Below are 17,208 nucleotides of genomic sequence, written 5' to 3' on the forward strand. Positions count from 1 at the left end.
ACACACACGTATGTGTGTGCATGGTCGCCATCGCATTTCGCTGTTAACCCAGAGGTCAGCCAGATGCTCAGACAGTCATGTTGTAAAGATAAATTTAGTTCCAGGGCCCATGTCAAAGGAAGAAGTGGCTTGAAGCGTCTCTGTTAGCCAGAGACCATCCACCCTGACTTTAGTCTTTGTGCATCTGGGCTGTACCCCCTTGCGCCGCCCCCAATGGTCTCTCCCCTGATACCCCAGCCTCCCACTGCAGATACACTCAGCAACTTTTCAAGTGGAGAAGGGCCCTGGGGATGAGACGTGAACCATTAACTTTCCTTGGGACCGCTTCGAGATTACAATCTGCTCCAGGCCGTGCTTGCCTGTTCATTCACCTGGGAAGCCCGGAGCGCCACCGCTCAGCTGTTTCTCTTTGAGGTCAACTTTATTCCCTGTGTCCCAGGAGTGGGAAGAATGGCTCCTCATCCCCCCGACCCTTTGAAAAGCTGTTTGCTGAGCAAACTGACCACAGGGGGACCCCGCTTGGAGGGAGTTACTGCTTCCTCTTCTCACCACCCCCCAGCTCCACCCCCGGAGAAGCAGCCCAGGGCTGAGGGGAACCTGACCGCAGGACCGTCTTTGAGGGCTGCGGGGAACCCACCGCTAAATTTTTTGTGGAGGGAGTTAGGGATCTGGGAAAGAGCATATTTGTCCTTCATTTTGAAACAAAAGCTATAAGCTAAATTTAGCTTTTGAAGTCTCAGAAGTTGTTGGCTGTTCCCAGCATCTGTTTACACCGTTCCTGCTGAGTTCCTTGATTACAAGTTTTAATAGAGATTAGCCGGGTGCAGCCCCTTCCTATCCCAGCACTGCGGTGCTCTCCAAGTCTCCCTCCCCTTTCAGCCTCTGTACCATAACGCTTCATGTAGCCATGCATCGCTGAGATTCTTTTTCTTTTGAATGAAGCACGAAGAACAAATGCATATTTTCATTGGCACTGCCTCAACATGACATCACCGGAAATGATGTCCTTTGTTCATTGTACAAACAGGTATCATTATTTCCCTTTTAGGTTCAGAAGTTCTGGCTGTAGCACTATCACTTTTATCAAATGCTTTACTGATGACCATGAGCTAGAGATGTTACGGTCCGCGAGCTTTGTGCCATTACAGGTCACACCGTGGGCTGAGAAGGCTTTCTTCATTTTTGCAGCACAGTCTGTGGGGATTTAAAATACTTCTTTGTGTTCCGGTTTTCTTGGCCGTGGCCACCCTGACAGACTCCCCTGGGACGTTTGAGGGCTCTTGTATTCTGTGCTTTACGGTAACGGCTGCACAGTTTGGTGTTAGCTTTTGCCGGGCTGAAACTTTTCACAGCTGACTTGATACCGGCGCTCAGCCCTGACCTCTTGCTCCTTCAGCACTTTAAAGGTTAATTTTGTTGGGGGATCGGGTTTCTTTCCTGGGCTGGGCAATGGTGAAGTCTGCTAGCTAGTCCTTCAGTAGCCCACTTTCCTGGGTGCCTGGGGTTCCCTGACCTCGCCGCTGGGGTGGTTCCGCCGGCTGAAGAAGTCGCCCTTCCAAGAGATTCATTCAGTTTCCCGGTCAGCTGTTCTCTGAGGACCACGATGTAGGGAAATGCACTGGCCGGGAGATCTTACAAGGTAGGGTGATTTCCTAAAGTTTCTGGGTCCAGGGGCGGGTGCGGGGCATGCATTGCTTTATTGCTCCCTGGCTGGTATTTAAAAGCCAGTAGGGCAGCAGTTGGGTACAGCTGCCAAAACTACCCTGAGCTGCGTGGTGTACGTGTGTGTGTGTGTGTGTGTGTGTGTGTGTGTGTGTGTGTAGGGGGAGGATCGAAAGCATTCAGCACCTTCCCTCTTCCCCACCCCTTTCCCTCTCACCTTGGTGATTTCCGTGGAAGCCACAGGCATTACCCAGATATCCTTGGTCCACCTAGATACTTGAATCCTGTCAATATTTCCCAGACCATCTTATGCAGTTAGGCTGCTGAGCCTGACAAACTGGGTACTGACCACCCAGTTGTCTGAAAACTTTATTCTTTCCAGGATTTTGGGGGAGCCGCTTCGGCTTGAGGAGGAGGGGGAGCTAGAGAAAACCCGTGCAGCCCCAGGGAAGGGCTGCCTGCGGTTGAGGACCCTGATTAAAATGGCTTGCTGTTGGAGGTTTTGTTTGGAATCTATGGAGCATGGTGAACTTGTGCTAGTGTTTACTAATACTGCAAATTGCGGGGTGGTGTTCTTTCTTTCTTTCTTTCTGGAAACTAGGCTGCAGGCGAGATGGCATGGGAGGTTTAAGAGCAGGGACCTTTCTTGCTTCATTACAACCGTGCTGCCGCACGTTTCTGTTTTTAAGCCGACCAGGGAAGAGGAAAGCAGTGTTCCCGACCACCTTCTCCATGCTAGGCATCTAACAGACATTCGCTCTTTCAGTTTTTGCTGCATAGCAGGGAGGGAAAATTTTGATATGAGGCACAAAGAGAGGTTCAGTGACTTGTTCAAGGTCACACAGCTAGCCAGGAGTGGTGACGCATGCCTATAATCCCAGCACTTCGGAGGCTGAGGCAGGAGGATTGTTGCGAGTTCAAGACCAGCGTGGGCTACAAAGTGAGCTGAAGGGAAGCCTGAACTGCCTAGAGAGACCCTGTCTCAAAAAGACCAAAAAAAAAAAAAAAAAATCACACAGCTAATCAGAGGCAAAGGTGGGATTAGAACCCAGGTCTACTCCCCCACCCTGCCTTCCTGTGGTGGGCTTGGCAGATGGCCTCGGGATGTTTTCATCTGTGAGTGTGATGAAGGGCACTGCTTGTTGTGGAGGACTCACTAGAGTGCCCTTGGTGCTTGCACTAGGCTTCTGCGTGAGCTTCTGAGCTTTTGCTTGTTTCCGAGAGGAAGGTGGCTGTGTGCTGAGAAGCAGCCTGGCTTTGGTGCTAGGAGTTAGCTGGGAGTTCTCCCCTTTCCTGGCTGTGTCAGAGTGGAGGAGTCCAGAGTGGAACTCAGGCTGGGCAGGCTGGTGATGATAACCTTGGAGCCGGCCTTGGGCAACTGGGGCCGTGCCCTGCCTCTCTGGAGCTGCCTCCCAAGGAGCTGGGTTTATGGAGTTCTGGAGGGAGAAAACGACACCCAGCAAGTACATAAAGCTGACCCACGCTGTGGTACTAGCTGTTCGCACATGTGCTTAGGGGGCCTCATTACCTGGGTTCAAGCTTCTCTTGGGATGCATAGCTGATTTCTTAGGGCCTTGTTTCTACACCCAGGTACCCTTCCCTTCCTCCTTGGGCCCAGAAAGAGGTGGCTTAAGGGCAAACCCCTGACCAGGGGCAAAATGAAACAGCTGCTGAGTCCAAAGGCAGCTCTCTGGGTTCTTAAGTTCTATTGGGAGCTGTGTGTGTTGGAACCCTACATCCCATTCTACCTACGCAGACTTAAGGCAGCCAGCCCATCCCATATTTGGGGTTTGTCTCTCACCCCCTTTTCTTATTCTTTTTGTATAAATTAAGTTTATTGGTACAATTTAGATATGCATAATGATCACATTTGTCGCACTGAGGATACCTCTTTTTCTTCAGAAATGTTTTAAAACAACTTGATTACCTTAAGATGTCTTGGGCTTGGATCACAAGTTGAAATGCTGAGTACTTGTGTGACCCCAATCTATGTCAAAGTGTCTTTACTTCTTTCCTTACTTTGAGCTCATGTGGTTAAGCAGAGTTTGAGGTTCAGAGTCAGGAGGATCTGGGTTCAAATCAAGATCCATTTTTGGGATTCAGGCACTTTGAGCAGGTCGTTTAACTTCTACAAGCCCCAATTTCCACACTGAAGAAAAGGGGGCGATAATAATTTGTTCCTGATAGCATCATGGAGAGGCATTTGTGAGATGATGTACATAAGGTACTTAGCGTGGTGCCGGGAACCCACTATTAAAACTCTTCATCCTGTGTGCTTGCCGTCATTAGCTACAATATGCTGAATTCTACCCATGTTTGGGGGAAATGCCTCCTCTGCTAAACAGAAAACCAGGATGGGTTTGTTGAAATCCTTGCCAAAAGCTGGCAGGCAGCGGCCCAAATGCGAGCAGCCCTCTGTGGAGGAGAGAGGGCTTTGTGTAGCTGAGGTCAGCAGACACCCTGGTGCCTATTGTAACAATAAAGGTCTAAGGCATCTGGACCAGAGCTCTGGTGTTTCCAACCAGACCAAGGCCCTGAAGTCAAAAGCAGGAATTTCACGCTTACTCAGGGAGACCACCTACTTGTCCAAGGAGTAAATTACCAAAATGGGGCAAAGGTGCTGCGGGGTGAAACTCAAGCCCTGGCTTTCTGATCACTGCTAACCGCCACCGGCACCCCCCTTATGGAGTTCATGTTTCCCTCTCTCCACCCCAAATGACTGGCCTTGCACCTGGCACCGTCTGTAGACGCTGCTTCTCTCCTGGGACGCTCCTGTTTATGGCAGCAAGGAGATTCCTGCACTGGGCTTTACTGTCTGTTTATAACGTGGCCTGCACCTCTGTCCTATATTCCTTGCCGCTTCCCTGCATACAGGACTGCACCTGACGTGAGCGGTTATCTCTGACATGCCAGAGATGGGTGTGCGCTCACCTGTCTGCTTGGTCCCACCCAAGGCTGATGAGAACTGGCTGGACCTGTGCGGCCCTGCGCCACACAGGGGGAAACCAGGTCTCCCAGCAGTGGCGGTGCTCAGCCAGGTAAATGGTAGATGCAGGATTCAAACAGGAATCAATAGTACTTTTTCCTGCAGAGCTAACATCGGCTCTGTCTGGAACCTCCAGAGCTGAATGGCTGGTACCCTTGTCCACTGCTAGGTGAGGCTGAATTTGCTGGCATTGATGTCTAAGCACGGTCCTTGCATGAATTCAGATTCATATCCTGAGTCACTGTGCTCTAGAACTGCAGGCCGTGTGTTGTGCTGGTCTGAGCTGGGCAGCCTAGGGAGATGTAGCTTGCTTGTGTTTTGTTTGTTTCTTTGGGCTGTGTGTGTGTGTGTGTGTGTGTGTGTGTGTGTTACTGGGGATCAAAACCACGGCCTCCTGGGTACTAAACAAGTCTTCTACCATTGAGCTGTATCTCTAGACCACTTGTGACTTTATTTATTTATTTATTTTTTGTCCTTTTGAGACAGGGTCTCACTATGCAGTGCAGGCTGGCCTTGAACTCACTTTGTAGCCCAGGCTGACTTTGAACTCATAGCAATCCTCTGCCTCAGCATTTTTTGTTTTTCTCTTTCTTGGTTTTTTTTTTCCCCATACCAGGAATTGAACTCACGACCTTGCGCTTGCCAGGCAAGCGCTGTGCCGCTGAGCTAAATCCCCAGCCCCCTGCTTCAGGCTCTTGAATGCTGGGATTACAGGCGTGTGCCACCATGCCCGGCTATCATTTTATTTTTTTAATTCAAGTTACCATGTCTTCTCTGGTGTGAAGAACTGTGAAGTCTTTCTAATGCACTTGGCAGATGTATATTAAAATGTGCAAATGAGTCAATGGTGGTTGGACATTCTTGGATTAGCTTCTGGACTCCCTACTGTTATGACTTGTGGGCATAGTTTCTTCAAACCTCAATTTGCTCATCTCTATAATGGGTGTGGTATTATCTCTCACGTACTTGGAAGAAAACTCTAAGTAACAACAGGGCCAGACATAAAGGAAGCTGTTGATAAATGTTGGTTGTTATTTTTATCACAGTTATGAGGATTAAATGAAACAATGAAAGTAGGGAGGATAAATGTTGGTTATTTTTATCATAGAGTTATGAGGATTGCATGTAGGGAGAATAGCACATGGTCTAGCAGGACTTTAAACCAATTAAAGTTGGCTGCTGGGCGCGGTGATACATGCCTGTAATCCTAGTACTCTAGGAAGCTGAGGCGGGAGGATTGAAAGTTCGAGCCCAATTTAGTGACCTGATGAGACAGTGTCTCAAAATAAAAAACAAACAGGTATATGGAGGCGGGTCAGTGTGAAGGCCCAGGATTCAGTCCCCAGTACCGAAAAAGGAAAGAACAGAACAGCAGAGCAGAGAAAGTGGGCTCTCTGTTATCTTTCCCGGTAGACTGTGAAAGCGCGGCTCTGCAGGGGTCCCCCGCCTTCCTCCAAGTTAGATTTCCTTGCTGGGCCCCAGCAGTGGCCAGAGGCGAGAGGATGCGCCAGGTGGAGCCTCTGGGGGGGAAATAGTTAACATACCTGGGGGGGATGGAGGTGGCCAGGCCATCCCCTTCCCCGGGGTTTTCTCCTAAGCCTACTGTTGGGCTTGCTCACTCGACCACACCAAAGGATCTCATTCCGCTGGGCCCTGGGGTTTCAGGGGAACAATCGCCTTGAACAATAGCCAGCAAACGAGTTCCACCAGTCTGGGCTTTTTGCAACTGAATGCAGCTGTCTGGTAGGGCCCGGGGCGCCTTGAATGGGCTGTGTGGTTCGGGGCAGGAAGGGACGATCCCGCAGGTAAGACCTGGCGTGGTTGGCCGGGGCTCCCGGGGCTGGCAGGGGGAGTTCAGTTACCTGGGGAGAGGCAGAGAGAGGGCGGGTTGGCCGGGAAGTTTCCAAGGACACTAGGGCCTCCGTCTTTGGAGTTTTGGAAGGATTGGGAACTTTGCTTTCGAAAGATCACTTTTTAGAAGGGTTGTTACAACAGTTGTATGCTAACAGGCTGTGGGTTTATTAGGGAGCAGAGGAGAGCTAATATATATTTGTGGTCTGATTTTTTTTTTTTTTTAAACATCATTTAGCTGGTCTCTCCCTTGAATAAACAACATTATCTCTCTGGGAGTCCATTTGAAAAGTATAATGACCCTCCCTCCCCCTGGAGCCGTCCATAACTCCTATTCTCCCAGTCTTTTGCCAAGAGCCAGGGCGTAAATCCTAGTGGAAAAAATCCGTTTAATCATCCCGCTAACCTTGGGATTCTGTCTTGCTGCATTGCTTCCTGGGAGAGGCTATTGTAACTGTAAGATTGCATGAATTCAGGACCGGTACAGATTCCTGCGATGTTTAGCTACCTCCCGCCCCTGAAGAGCACAATATTAAAAACGTGTCCAAGCGGGCGGTGGCTTCCGGGGCTCCGGGAAAGCCAAGTTTGTCTCCTTGCTGGCACGGAATGCTCACTGCCCACAGCACAGAGGCAAAGCAGGGTGTGTGGTGAAGCTGGAGTAATTTACGACTCTCACTTGCGTTTTTCCTAGCAGATAGCTTATATTGGGGCTGTTAAAATAGTCCTTTAAAAAAAATAGTTCTTTAAGCCCTGAGTAGCATTTGAATTCCTGACACAATGATGTCAGCCGCTCTTGTAAGTCTCTGAAACTGGATCTCCTGCTTTAATGGCCTCTTCCTTTTTTTCTTTTCTTTTCTCTCTCTTTTTTTTTTTTTTTTAATTTTGTTTTGTTTTGGGCAGTACTGGGGAACGGACCCAGGAGAGTTCTGCCACTGAGCTACATCGCAAATTTTTTATTTTTATCTTTGGAGGCAGGGTCTCACTAAGTTGCTCAGGCTGCCCACAGATTTACCATCCTCCTACCTCAGCCTTACTCAGTGCTGGAAACGTGCCACTTCTCCCAGCACCTATTCCATTTTTGAGTGGCTTTTCCTGTGACTTTTACCTCTGTATTTCTCCAGGAGGTTGTAGGCTAACAGTTGCGGATTTGAGAGCGTTGGTTCTGGTTGACGTGCTAGGTGTCGGCCAGAGTTAGGTGTCTTGGTTCTCTTGCCTGCCGACTGCAGATGGAAGCTCTTTTGTGACTCGGCTGATTAGAAGGTGGAGATTTTGAAGCTGATCTCTGTACTATAGCTGTAAGCCACCATATGTACTGTCTTTCTGGAGTCACCATACTCCAGTTTGAGTCTCATCCTTCTAGTAAGTTGTGGGTCCTAAGCATCTGTTCATCCAGGGGGACATGGGGGAGGAATAATGCATGTAATGTGCCAAGTACCATTCCCAGCATGCCTGGCGAACTGCTAGCGGTGACAGTGAATGCCAGGCAAGACTGCATCTGTTTCTTTGCGACTAGGTAGCGCAGTCTGATGCCCATTCTCTGTTGTGAGTGGCTTGTCCTCATTCCACACCAGGGTTTTGCAGACTCAGCTGCGGGGCCACACAGGTAGCATACGTGAGCAAGAGGGCTCATCTGGGGATTGTGTCAAGCGGAAGAGCACATCTGGGTCTCACGTGGCAGTTACTGATTCCATGCGGCTGACTGACTGCGTCGTAGGTGTAAGATTTGGACACTTGTTTCATGTATTTAAAAAATTCTGTATGGGCTTTTGGAAATACTCTGAAGAGTGCGATCAGCAATCAAGACGCCTAGAGATAAGGAGATGCAGCTGTGAGTGGGCAGGTGTGAGAGGCTTCCATGGGGACTGTCCGGACCCTTGTTCCGCCTTTTACCTGTGCTTAAAGTCACACAATGCTGTCAGAAAGGAGCTTTTGGGTGGTTCCATCTGGCCCCTTCCTGTGACCTGGGAGGATGGGCCTGCAGCCAGGGAAAGGCTGCTTCCACCTGGCTTCCCGACCTCTTGGCCTGTGCCTCCTGCCTGCTTGGACAGCAGATCAGAGAGCATTGTGGGCCAGGGCTTTGGGACACTGCCCCACCCCCTCCTTGGGTGGGGGCTCAGCTGCTGGCCGAGGAGACCCTTGAATCAAAAGTCAGGTTTGCGTTTTTTGAGAAAGGGTTGCCCTAAACTTGGGATCTTCCTATCCAGGCCTCTCAGAGTTCTGGGATTCTAGGCATGTGTCATCACATCTAGCTCATTAAAAAAAGGAAAAGAAAGAAATCAAAAAACTATTTTATAATATTTCCAAATAGACCGTGTGTTCCTCAAATGTTATAAATGTACAAAGATTAGCCTGGTGGTCCTAAAGCTGTAATCTTAAACTTCGATATTCAGATTTTGATTGAGGTAACGGGAACCGAACTCACGACCTCGCACTTGCCAGGCAGGCTCTGTGCCCGCTGAGCTAAATCCTTTGCCGAGGTTTAGAATCATGGACTCTGAGCTAAGGATAATGGGTGGGCTTGGGCCTGGCGCACGGTTCTCCTCTCGGACGTGAGGTGGGGCCCTTGGCGTGGTCTCCACAGACCCAGAATGATGCTTCGGAGCCCTGGGGGAGTACACAGCTCTGTCTGCTGTGTTAGCAGCTCTTCACTGGCATTCCATTCGCCACACAGCACACACCGGGCCTCTTGGCTTCTTTCCTTGTGTGACTTTACTCACTTCTGCAAGGGCTTTCAGCAGGGATTCTCAGTGCGGGTCCATAGACACCGTACCTCATCCCAGGTGTACCAATTCCTTCACTGTTTGTGTCCTTCCTGCTGGAGTGAACGGCTGGAACCATTTTATACACAAATTGCAGTTTCCGCCAGCGGGCACAAGTGTCCCAAATGATAAAGCTTAGGTAAAAGAAGGGGATGAGTTTGTCCAGCATGCTTCTGGCTGTGGCAAGAGGCCAGCCTTGTTTCCCCCGGTCCCTTCTGCTGCACCCCTCTCCTTAGCACACACGGTAGAATGAAGCAGCCCCCCGCAGCTCTAGGCTTCCGGTCAGTTTTGCATTTTCCCCTCTCAGCCCCTCCCTGTGGGCCTGAAGGTCTGGGCAGTGCTGTTTGAGGCAGAGTCGCAGAGCTCGTTGCTGGCTGCCACAGCAGGGATGGTGTGCCTACGCACCGCGAACCTCTAAAAGCGCAGAAGGGGCAGCATCCCCATGTTTTGCTGTTTGGGAACATCGCGTTCACGGAGCATCCGTGGAGCCAGTTTTCCTTAGAGTATGTCTTCGACTCATTGACCTGGATTTGGGGGATAAGACAGATGGGAACGAAGTGATGTTAATGTCCAGATAGACCTGCTAGTGTCTCAGAGGTCCTAAAGGGAAGGAGACGGGGGCGGTTTTCCAGGTCTAGGGACAGCTTTGGTTTCTGGCGTATCGGCAGCTCTGGGAGGTATCGAGGCCACTCTTCCCCAGCGAGGGCTTCCCTTGTCACTGCCTGCTCCTCTCTCTTGGCATGAGGGTCCCGCTTCCTCTTTTCTGTGGATTATAACACTGCTGTCCCGTCTTCTGGCTCAGTTGCAAGGGTTTCTGGTTTCTCGGGGTGAAGCTCCCAGCACTCTGTATGCTGATGTGGCGGGGTCTCTGTGCGTCGCAGGCTCCTCTGGAATAATATTGCGGTGTTGAAAGGCCACAGGGAAAAACAGGTACGATTTCAAAGCACAAAATCCAGGACTTGGATTTATGGGCATCTGTTACTCACTCCCTTCTACCTCCCACCAGCCACGCTCCTCTCCTGTCGGCCCTCTTTCTTCTTCATAGGATTATGAGAAATGTTAGATACACTCAGTTCCTAACCCAAAAGAGCAGATGCAGTGAAAGACTTGTGGGATTTTCTCATAATTGCAAGAGGAAATTTGAGTCCTTTTCCCTCTGTGATGGGAGCTTTTCCCAGTACAGTGTCATATGGTTGCTAGCCCGGTGAAACTGAGGCATGGGAGTTGTGACCTGTCAAAGAATTCAGTGGGGAGAGAGTGGGCTCAGGATCCACTTCCGGTGGGGGGTTTGCACGGGAAATGCGCCTTTTCCGTCCTGCGCCTGTGAACTCAGTTAGGAAGCACCCGAGACGCCATACTGTGTCTCTGGAGATGAGGGGGACACAGCCCACAAAACCACTGCCTCGGGGTTGTCCTGACACTTCTCACAGTGCCAGTTCCGCATCACAGGTAAACACTAAGCCACCACTGGGCTGGTCTGAGAGCCACTGAGAGCATGTGCAGGTGTGAATGTTTGGCATGTGGCCTGCTGCTCGGAGAACTGCCATCATCACTGTGGACGGCAGAAAGATAGACTAAAGGACCACGTGTTTTGAAACTACAGAGTTTTGCCTTTTTCTTTTTTTGTCTTTTTTCAGGGGAGGTTCTACAGATTGAACCGAGGGTGTCGTACATGCCAAGCAAGTACCCTAGCACTGAAGTACAGCTCCAGCTCTTTAAAATTTTGCTTGGAGACAGGCTCTGAGTTGTCCAGGCTAGTCTCAAACTTGTGATCTTCCTACTTCAGCCTCCCAAGCAGCTTGAATTACAAATGTGCACCGCACCGTGCCCGGTGACAATTATGCCTTATAAATTCCATCACTGACTCAGTAATATTGGTTAGAGTACTTATTTTTTCAACCTTAATTTCTTCCTGCCTTCCTTCCTTCCCTCCGTCCTTCCTTCCTTCCTTTATTTATTTATTTATTTATTTGGTACCAAGAAATGAACTCAGGACCTTTTGCTTGTCAGGCAGGCACTGTGCTCCTGAGCTACATCCCCAGCCCCCTATTTCTTCCTTTATAAGATGCGCAGGGTCGTACCTACCTTGCAGGTATGATCAAAGGATTGGAGACATACATAAAGATACACAGTACCTTTCTGGCCCGGTGCCATGAATCCTCCTGAGAATCCCCCCCTTGGCTTTGAGCACACTCGCCTCCTCCTTCTTACCCTTTCTGAAGGAGTCTGGAAGTCCTCTCTGGTCAGTGTCCTGGCTGCCCATGTGTTCTGAGTCCATCTGAAATGTTGACCTTTTGTGGTCATTTTGACTTTGGGAAGAGCCAGCAGTTGCGTGATGCCAGCCCTGGTGGATAAGATGGAGGCAAAGACACTGTAAAGCTTTACAGGCCTGTCCATCAGGTGGCACTCAGCAGTAGCATTCGCCGCATTTTGATTATGCCTTGTAAAACTCACAAGACTTCCAGAGCTGGCCCAGAGAGTAGTAAGAACAATAGGATAAACGAGATCAATGTGTCTTTTGCTGTAATGAACTTAAACACTTAAAGCTTCACCTGTATTGTTCTCACCCTTGCATCCCTGCCACTCGATGAGAAAATACAGGCGTGTGGTGGCCGAGCCTGAGGAGCTTGCCTGGGGGTGGCCTCTGAGAGGAGACCTGAAGAGACAAGTGTCTGGGAATAGAGATGGCCAGTGCAAAGCCTGGCTGGATGGCCAGAGAATTCTGGCTTAACTGGGAGGGGTGCCCATGTGACAGGGGCCAGCATACAATGGAAAGAGGGCTGCAAGTTCGGATCAGAGGGCTTTAAGGGTAGTGTAGGAGTTTGGACAGTTAGTACCTGAGTCATTCTGGCTGCCATGGGAGAATGGATCCTTAGGCTAGAAATAGCACACAGACTTGCTAGCCTTTTGCGGTGACCCAGGCAGGAGCTGATAACACTTTGAACTGCAAGGTGACCATCGGTACAGAGAGCTGTGCACATTCAGACATATTTTGCCAAGTGAAATGTTAGGAGCAGGCGCTGGTTTAAGTGGAATGGTGTTATTGGGAGGTGGGAAATGATAAAGAAGAAATAAGAATGGAGAATTGTTGCTAGGAGAGCCAGCTGCGTAGCTGGGGGTGATCCCGGCGAATTTGAAGGTTGGGAAATGAAGCGTATTCGGGACATTATTCCATCTGGAGCTGAAAATGGATGCGGCAGGTTTCTGCAGCCACTCTGTCCCATGACCTTTCTCTCCAGAGTGCTGTCCTGTGTCCCCTGCAGCAGCCCGTGTTCCCCCACAGGCCTGCAGCGCCGTCCCTAAAGTGCCCAGTCCACTCTGGGCCTGGGCCAGGAAGGAGCATTTGGCTCATAACGTCCCCGAGGGACAGGGCGGATGGCAAGGGGCAGGGGTGGCTTCCGAGCCTCTGCTCTGGGACCACACATTCAAGACCAGCCCCAGGCCAAACAGTTTCTGCAGAGGCGGTCGCATGCAGGCAGGTCTTTCTCGGGAAGGTGCACATTTGTCGGCGTCTGCTGGAGCTGCACCATGGTGAGGGTTTGTGCTCAGGATGTGTTTGTCTTGGCAGCTGGGATGACAGCAGCTCCGTCAGCAGCGGCATCAGTGACACCATAGACAACCTCAGCACGGATGACATCAACACCAGCTCCTCCATTAGCTCCTACGCCAACACGCCTGCCTCCTCCCGCAAGAACTTGGACGTGCAGGTACGGAGCGTAGGGGCCTGGGGCCGTGTGGGGAGAGCAGAATCCAGGCTGATGAGGGGCAGTCCAGCCTAGGCTACGTAGTGGGTTGAAGGCCTGCCTGAACAACAACGTAGTGAGGCTATCTCAAATATACAAACAAACCAAAAATTCTACCAAAAAGTAAGTAAATAGAAACAAACCAAAGGATGCAGGGCTGCGTTGGCAGATCTTAGCCTAGGGTGTGCCCCTTTGTGTTCCAGTGAGCACTGCTGCCCATTAGACATGTGTCCTGTCTTTGCAGGGTGATGGGTGGGACAAAGATTGGGAACCCTCGACCAGGGGACCAGTGTATCCAGGCCTGAGGTTGGGGACAGTCCGTCCATGTGTGGCCCCTGCCAGTGTATTCCAACCGACAGTGTTACTCTCCTTGTAAACACGATTCCAGAACTGCGTTATTTCACATGAAAATGTGTTTCTGGTTTCTCTTTTTTTTGTTTTTTTTTTTGGTACCGGGAATTGAACTCACGACCTCGCGCTTGCCAGGCAGATGCTGTGCCGCTGAGCTAAATGTCCAGCCCTGGTTTCTCTTTAAAAATCAAAAGTATAGCTTTTGCTCCTGTGGCAACAGTCAACAGATGTGCAAGTCTGTCCCCTCTCCCCAGTGTGCCTCAGATCCACCAACCTGCTGCACGACTTCAAAATACCCGCCTGGCCCCGGGGAAGTGCTATCTTTCAACTCCCCCAAACGCTCAGATTTCATGTTTGGAACGCAGCACATTGCATGTGGGCACATGCGCTCGCCCGCTCAGGAGTCCCTATTGAAAAACTGAGCTGTGCTCAAAGCGGTGGGGGACGTGTCCTCACCCGGCTTGTCCCCAGCTTGGGCTGACCAGCGTGAGGACTGGTCAGCGTGGTGGCAGTGCTGGTGTAAACAAACCTTTTGTATTGTTGTGTTCTCCCACTGGTGGGAGCCTCTGTGTGGGTATGGTGTGAACCTGCGATCGCCTGATCAGACCAAGTCTCCACCAGATTCTCAGGGTTAGGGTAGAACACATACAGCCCCTCCCTCTCACACCCCTCTCTTCCGGCCGCTGTGACATCTTGGCTCTCACGGCCTCTCCTCTGGGACAGCAGCACTAAGGAGAGGATGTGTCAGCACGTGGGGTGATTGCATCCTGTAAACACGTGGATGCAGCTGCCTGGTGCCTCATCCAGAACCTCTTCTTCTGTGACATTTGCAAGTGGCCAGGGCCAATCGAGGAGGCAGGGACGTCTCAAGTACTGCCTTTGGGATTCACTGTTACTACTTACATTTTCACTTTAGCCAGAACTTGTAACTATTTTGGGGGAGCAAAGACAGGTTGTGGTGGTTGTATAAAAAAAAAAATACCCAAATGAAAAGGGCACAAAGTATGTTAATTTTGTAAAATTTATTCAGGTTCCCCTTAACATTGTTATATTGTAAGAATATTCCATGTCATTAAACCAGTGTATTTAACAACACCAAACTCTGAGTCACACTGTCTGGGACTTGTCACTGTTAATCAGTGATTAGACACAAATTAGAAACACCCAGACCCCCACCATACACCGTGTGTCATATATCCTCTCCACCAATGTTCCTTTTCTTGTGGACGCTGGCTCTTTTGTTTTTCTCCTGAGACTCATCCTATATTGAAGGTGACATGGGGCAGCAAGCACCCAGGCTGCCTTAGATGCGCAGGTGGGGATCTAGGGCTTGATGTCCCCATACAGGGGAAGCACAGCAAAGATCAGGAAGCTACGAGGTTAGCCAGCTGTGCCGGTAAAACCCAAGTTGGGAGACTGTCCCTGTCTTCACAGCCCTCCTGCAGAGCTGGTTGGAGCCCAGAGTTCCACCTTGACACCCAGCAGACATCTGGCGCTTAGAGAACTTTGCTTGTGCCCACATCGTTGAACGTAGATAAGGCCCTGGTCCCCACACCTCCTTGCTGGCCGTTCAGCTTGCAAATGTCCCATCAGACAAGGTTGGAGAATACTGGACAAAAGGCTTTAGATCAAGGCATAAGAGGAAATAATTTTACTATTCCTAGGGTTGTTCTTTCCTATAAATCTGAGTTTAAAGTATTAAAATAACAGGGCATGGTGGCACTTGCTTACAATCCCAGCAGTCTGGAGACTGAGGCAGGAGGCTCGCTGTGAGTTCAAGGTCAGCCTAGGCTAGATAGGGGGATCCTTTCTCAAAAAAAAAAAAAAAAAAAAAAAAGTAAAATAAAAACTGAAAAAAACAGGTCTTGGATACCTGAAAGGTACCAGCAGTTACGGAGGTCTCTATTTGCCACCAAGTGAATTTTAGTGATGTTCCTTTGTTCCCATTCAGGGAGCATCTCAAAATATCTGAATCAGCGTAATTCACAGCTTCCCACCGCCTCCTATCCTGCTCTGAGGGAGGCTAAGGGCCATTACTGCGCACCCATCTGCATCCACCACAGAAGAATGTGCAGTGCACCCTGCCCTGGCCGCCCCACTGCTCAGCTCATTCAATTCTTTCACATCCCAGCCTGGGGCTACCAGGGTGGGGGAAGCAAGCCGAGGCCAGGGTGCTTGCCTGGGTTCACATCCGGGGAACTGGTATGTTATTGTCTGGCAAGACAGGTAGGGATTGAAGGAGCAGGAGGTGGATAATGGGAGCAGAAGTTCCCTTTGTGTGCGATGTTGAGGCCCGCGGAGGCCGTTCCAGAGGGCGCGCATGGCCAGCTGTCCCAGCCCCAGCTGTGGACAGACTTCCCCCAGGACAGCTGGTGGGTGAGTGCAGGGAACAGCCACACCACAGTGTCCTGGCAGACACTGAGTCAAGTGTGACATCTTTGCACAAGCTAATCAATGCCTCCATAAAGTAGTGTAATGACACTGAGCTGGGTGAGCGCATGAACACTGGAGAATCTCTATCACAATGTGCGTCTCCTGGTGCTTGAGACTTGAGGTTGCTCAGAAATTCCTCAAGCCCTTTCTCTATCCTTTTTTTTTTTTTGGTTTTTTGGTTTTTTTCCGGTACCAGAAATCCAACTCATGACCTTGCGCTTGCCAGGCAGGCGCTGTGCCGCTGAGCTAAATACCCAGCCTCTCTCTATCCTTTTCTACTCCCTTTTCCTTCCTTCCTTCTCTCCCTCCTCTCGTCCCTGCTTCTCTCCTTCCCTTCCTCTCTCCCTTTTTTCCTCCCCTTCCTTTCTTCTTCCTTCCTTCCTTCCTTCCTCCCTCTGCATTTCCTGCCCTCTCCCTCTTCGGTTCAGGTTGGTATCCTAACATTTACTGTGTTGTTAGCGAAGTTTGCTTGTAGTTCCAGAACAATTCATCTCATCATGTGCAGCAGTTTGTTGGGGGGCCATGTGCTGGGGGCAAAGGACTAACACACTCTCATCCCTCCCCACTGTAGTCATCTGCGCATTCCTTGACCGTTCAAAATTTTCACTCAGTTTTGTGGAAGGCACCGTTCTACGGGCAGAGGAGCAGAGAAGCACGTGTCACGATGTCCCCTCACCATCAATGGCTGTGGAAGTTTACTAAAATATAAAGGGGGGGCGTGGATATTTCCCCTAGCGGTTTATCTGTTGCTAATTGGGGAAATACAAAATTCTGAGACATGTGACCAGGTTCCTTTTCCAGAAGGCCATGGATGGTGCTAGAGTCCTCGGTTGTGCCCTGGCCATGGGGACCCCACTTGCTGGAGCAAGAGGACCCTGCTTGCTAGGAGCTGCTGTTCCTCCTACTGGCGTCTGCCTTTAGGGAGGCTCCGAAGCATTCAGGTCCGGTCCTCTCTGTGCCTTTGGGTGAAGCACATGGTTAGCCTCACTCTGCTGTCCCCTCCTGGGCTCCTTGGCCGGCAGGTCAGGACTCTCCCAAAGGGAGCTGATGAATGATGGCCCCTGTCTGAACAGCTCCCCCGCAGGGAGCAAAGCAGTGGCATACAAAGTGACTCTGCAAGCCTGGTTTTGGAGAATAATACAGCCCTGGGGGACAGAGGAGCTAAGAGTGTATGTTGAAGGACTCGGTACCTGGTTTGACAAGTGGCCAGTGACAGTGGTGGTGCCAGTGATTTCTGTTATCAATGGGGCTCCAACTTCGGCCACATCATCCTCAGCGTATAAGGGTCTAGGACTGAGAAGGGAGTGTCCCTGACCTCTGTGGCTTGTGGCCATAGCAGGAAGACAAGTAGCTTGTTCACCGTTGCAAAAGACAAAACTGGGATCTGTGCTCACAATAGGCATGAACACTGAATGCTGGGGTT

The 17,208-nt window shown here is 50.3% G+C and overlaps 1 protein-coding gene across 5 annotated transcripts in view; it reads left to right on the forward strand.

Annotated features, from left to right (window-relative positions):
* Nav2 (neuron navigator 2) overlaps window positions 1-17,208 on the forward strand; it is a 382,236-nt gene that overhangs the window by 281,159 nt on the left and 83,869 nt on the right. For all 5 annotated transcript variants that reach the window (XM_013502962.1, XM_005401717.2, XM_005401718.2 and 2 more), the window contains one exon: window positions 12,827-12,965. In XM_013502962.1, the coding sequence (XP_013358416.1) occupies window positions 12,827-12,965 (139 nt within the window). The remainder of the gene's footprint in view (window positions 1-12,826; window positions 12,966-17,208) is intronic.

This window comes from Chinchilla lanigera, unplaced genomic scaffold, assembly GCF_000276665.1.
Source record: "Chinchilla lanigera isolate Chin_1 unplaced genomic scaffold, ChiLan1.0 scaffold00075, whole genome shotgun sequence".
In the NCBI taxonomy this organism is placed as follows: Eukaryota; Metazoa; Chordata; class Mammalia; order Rodentia; family Chinchillidae; genus Chinchilla; species Chinchilla lanigera.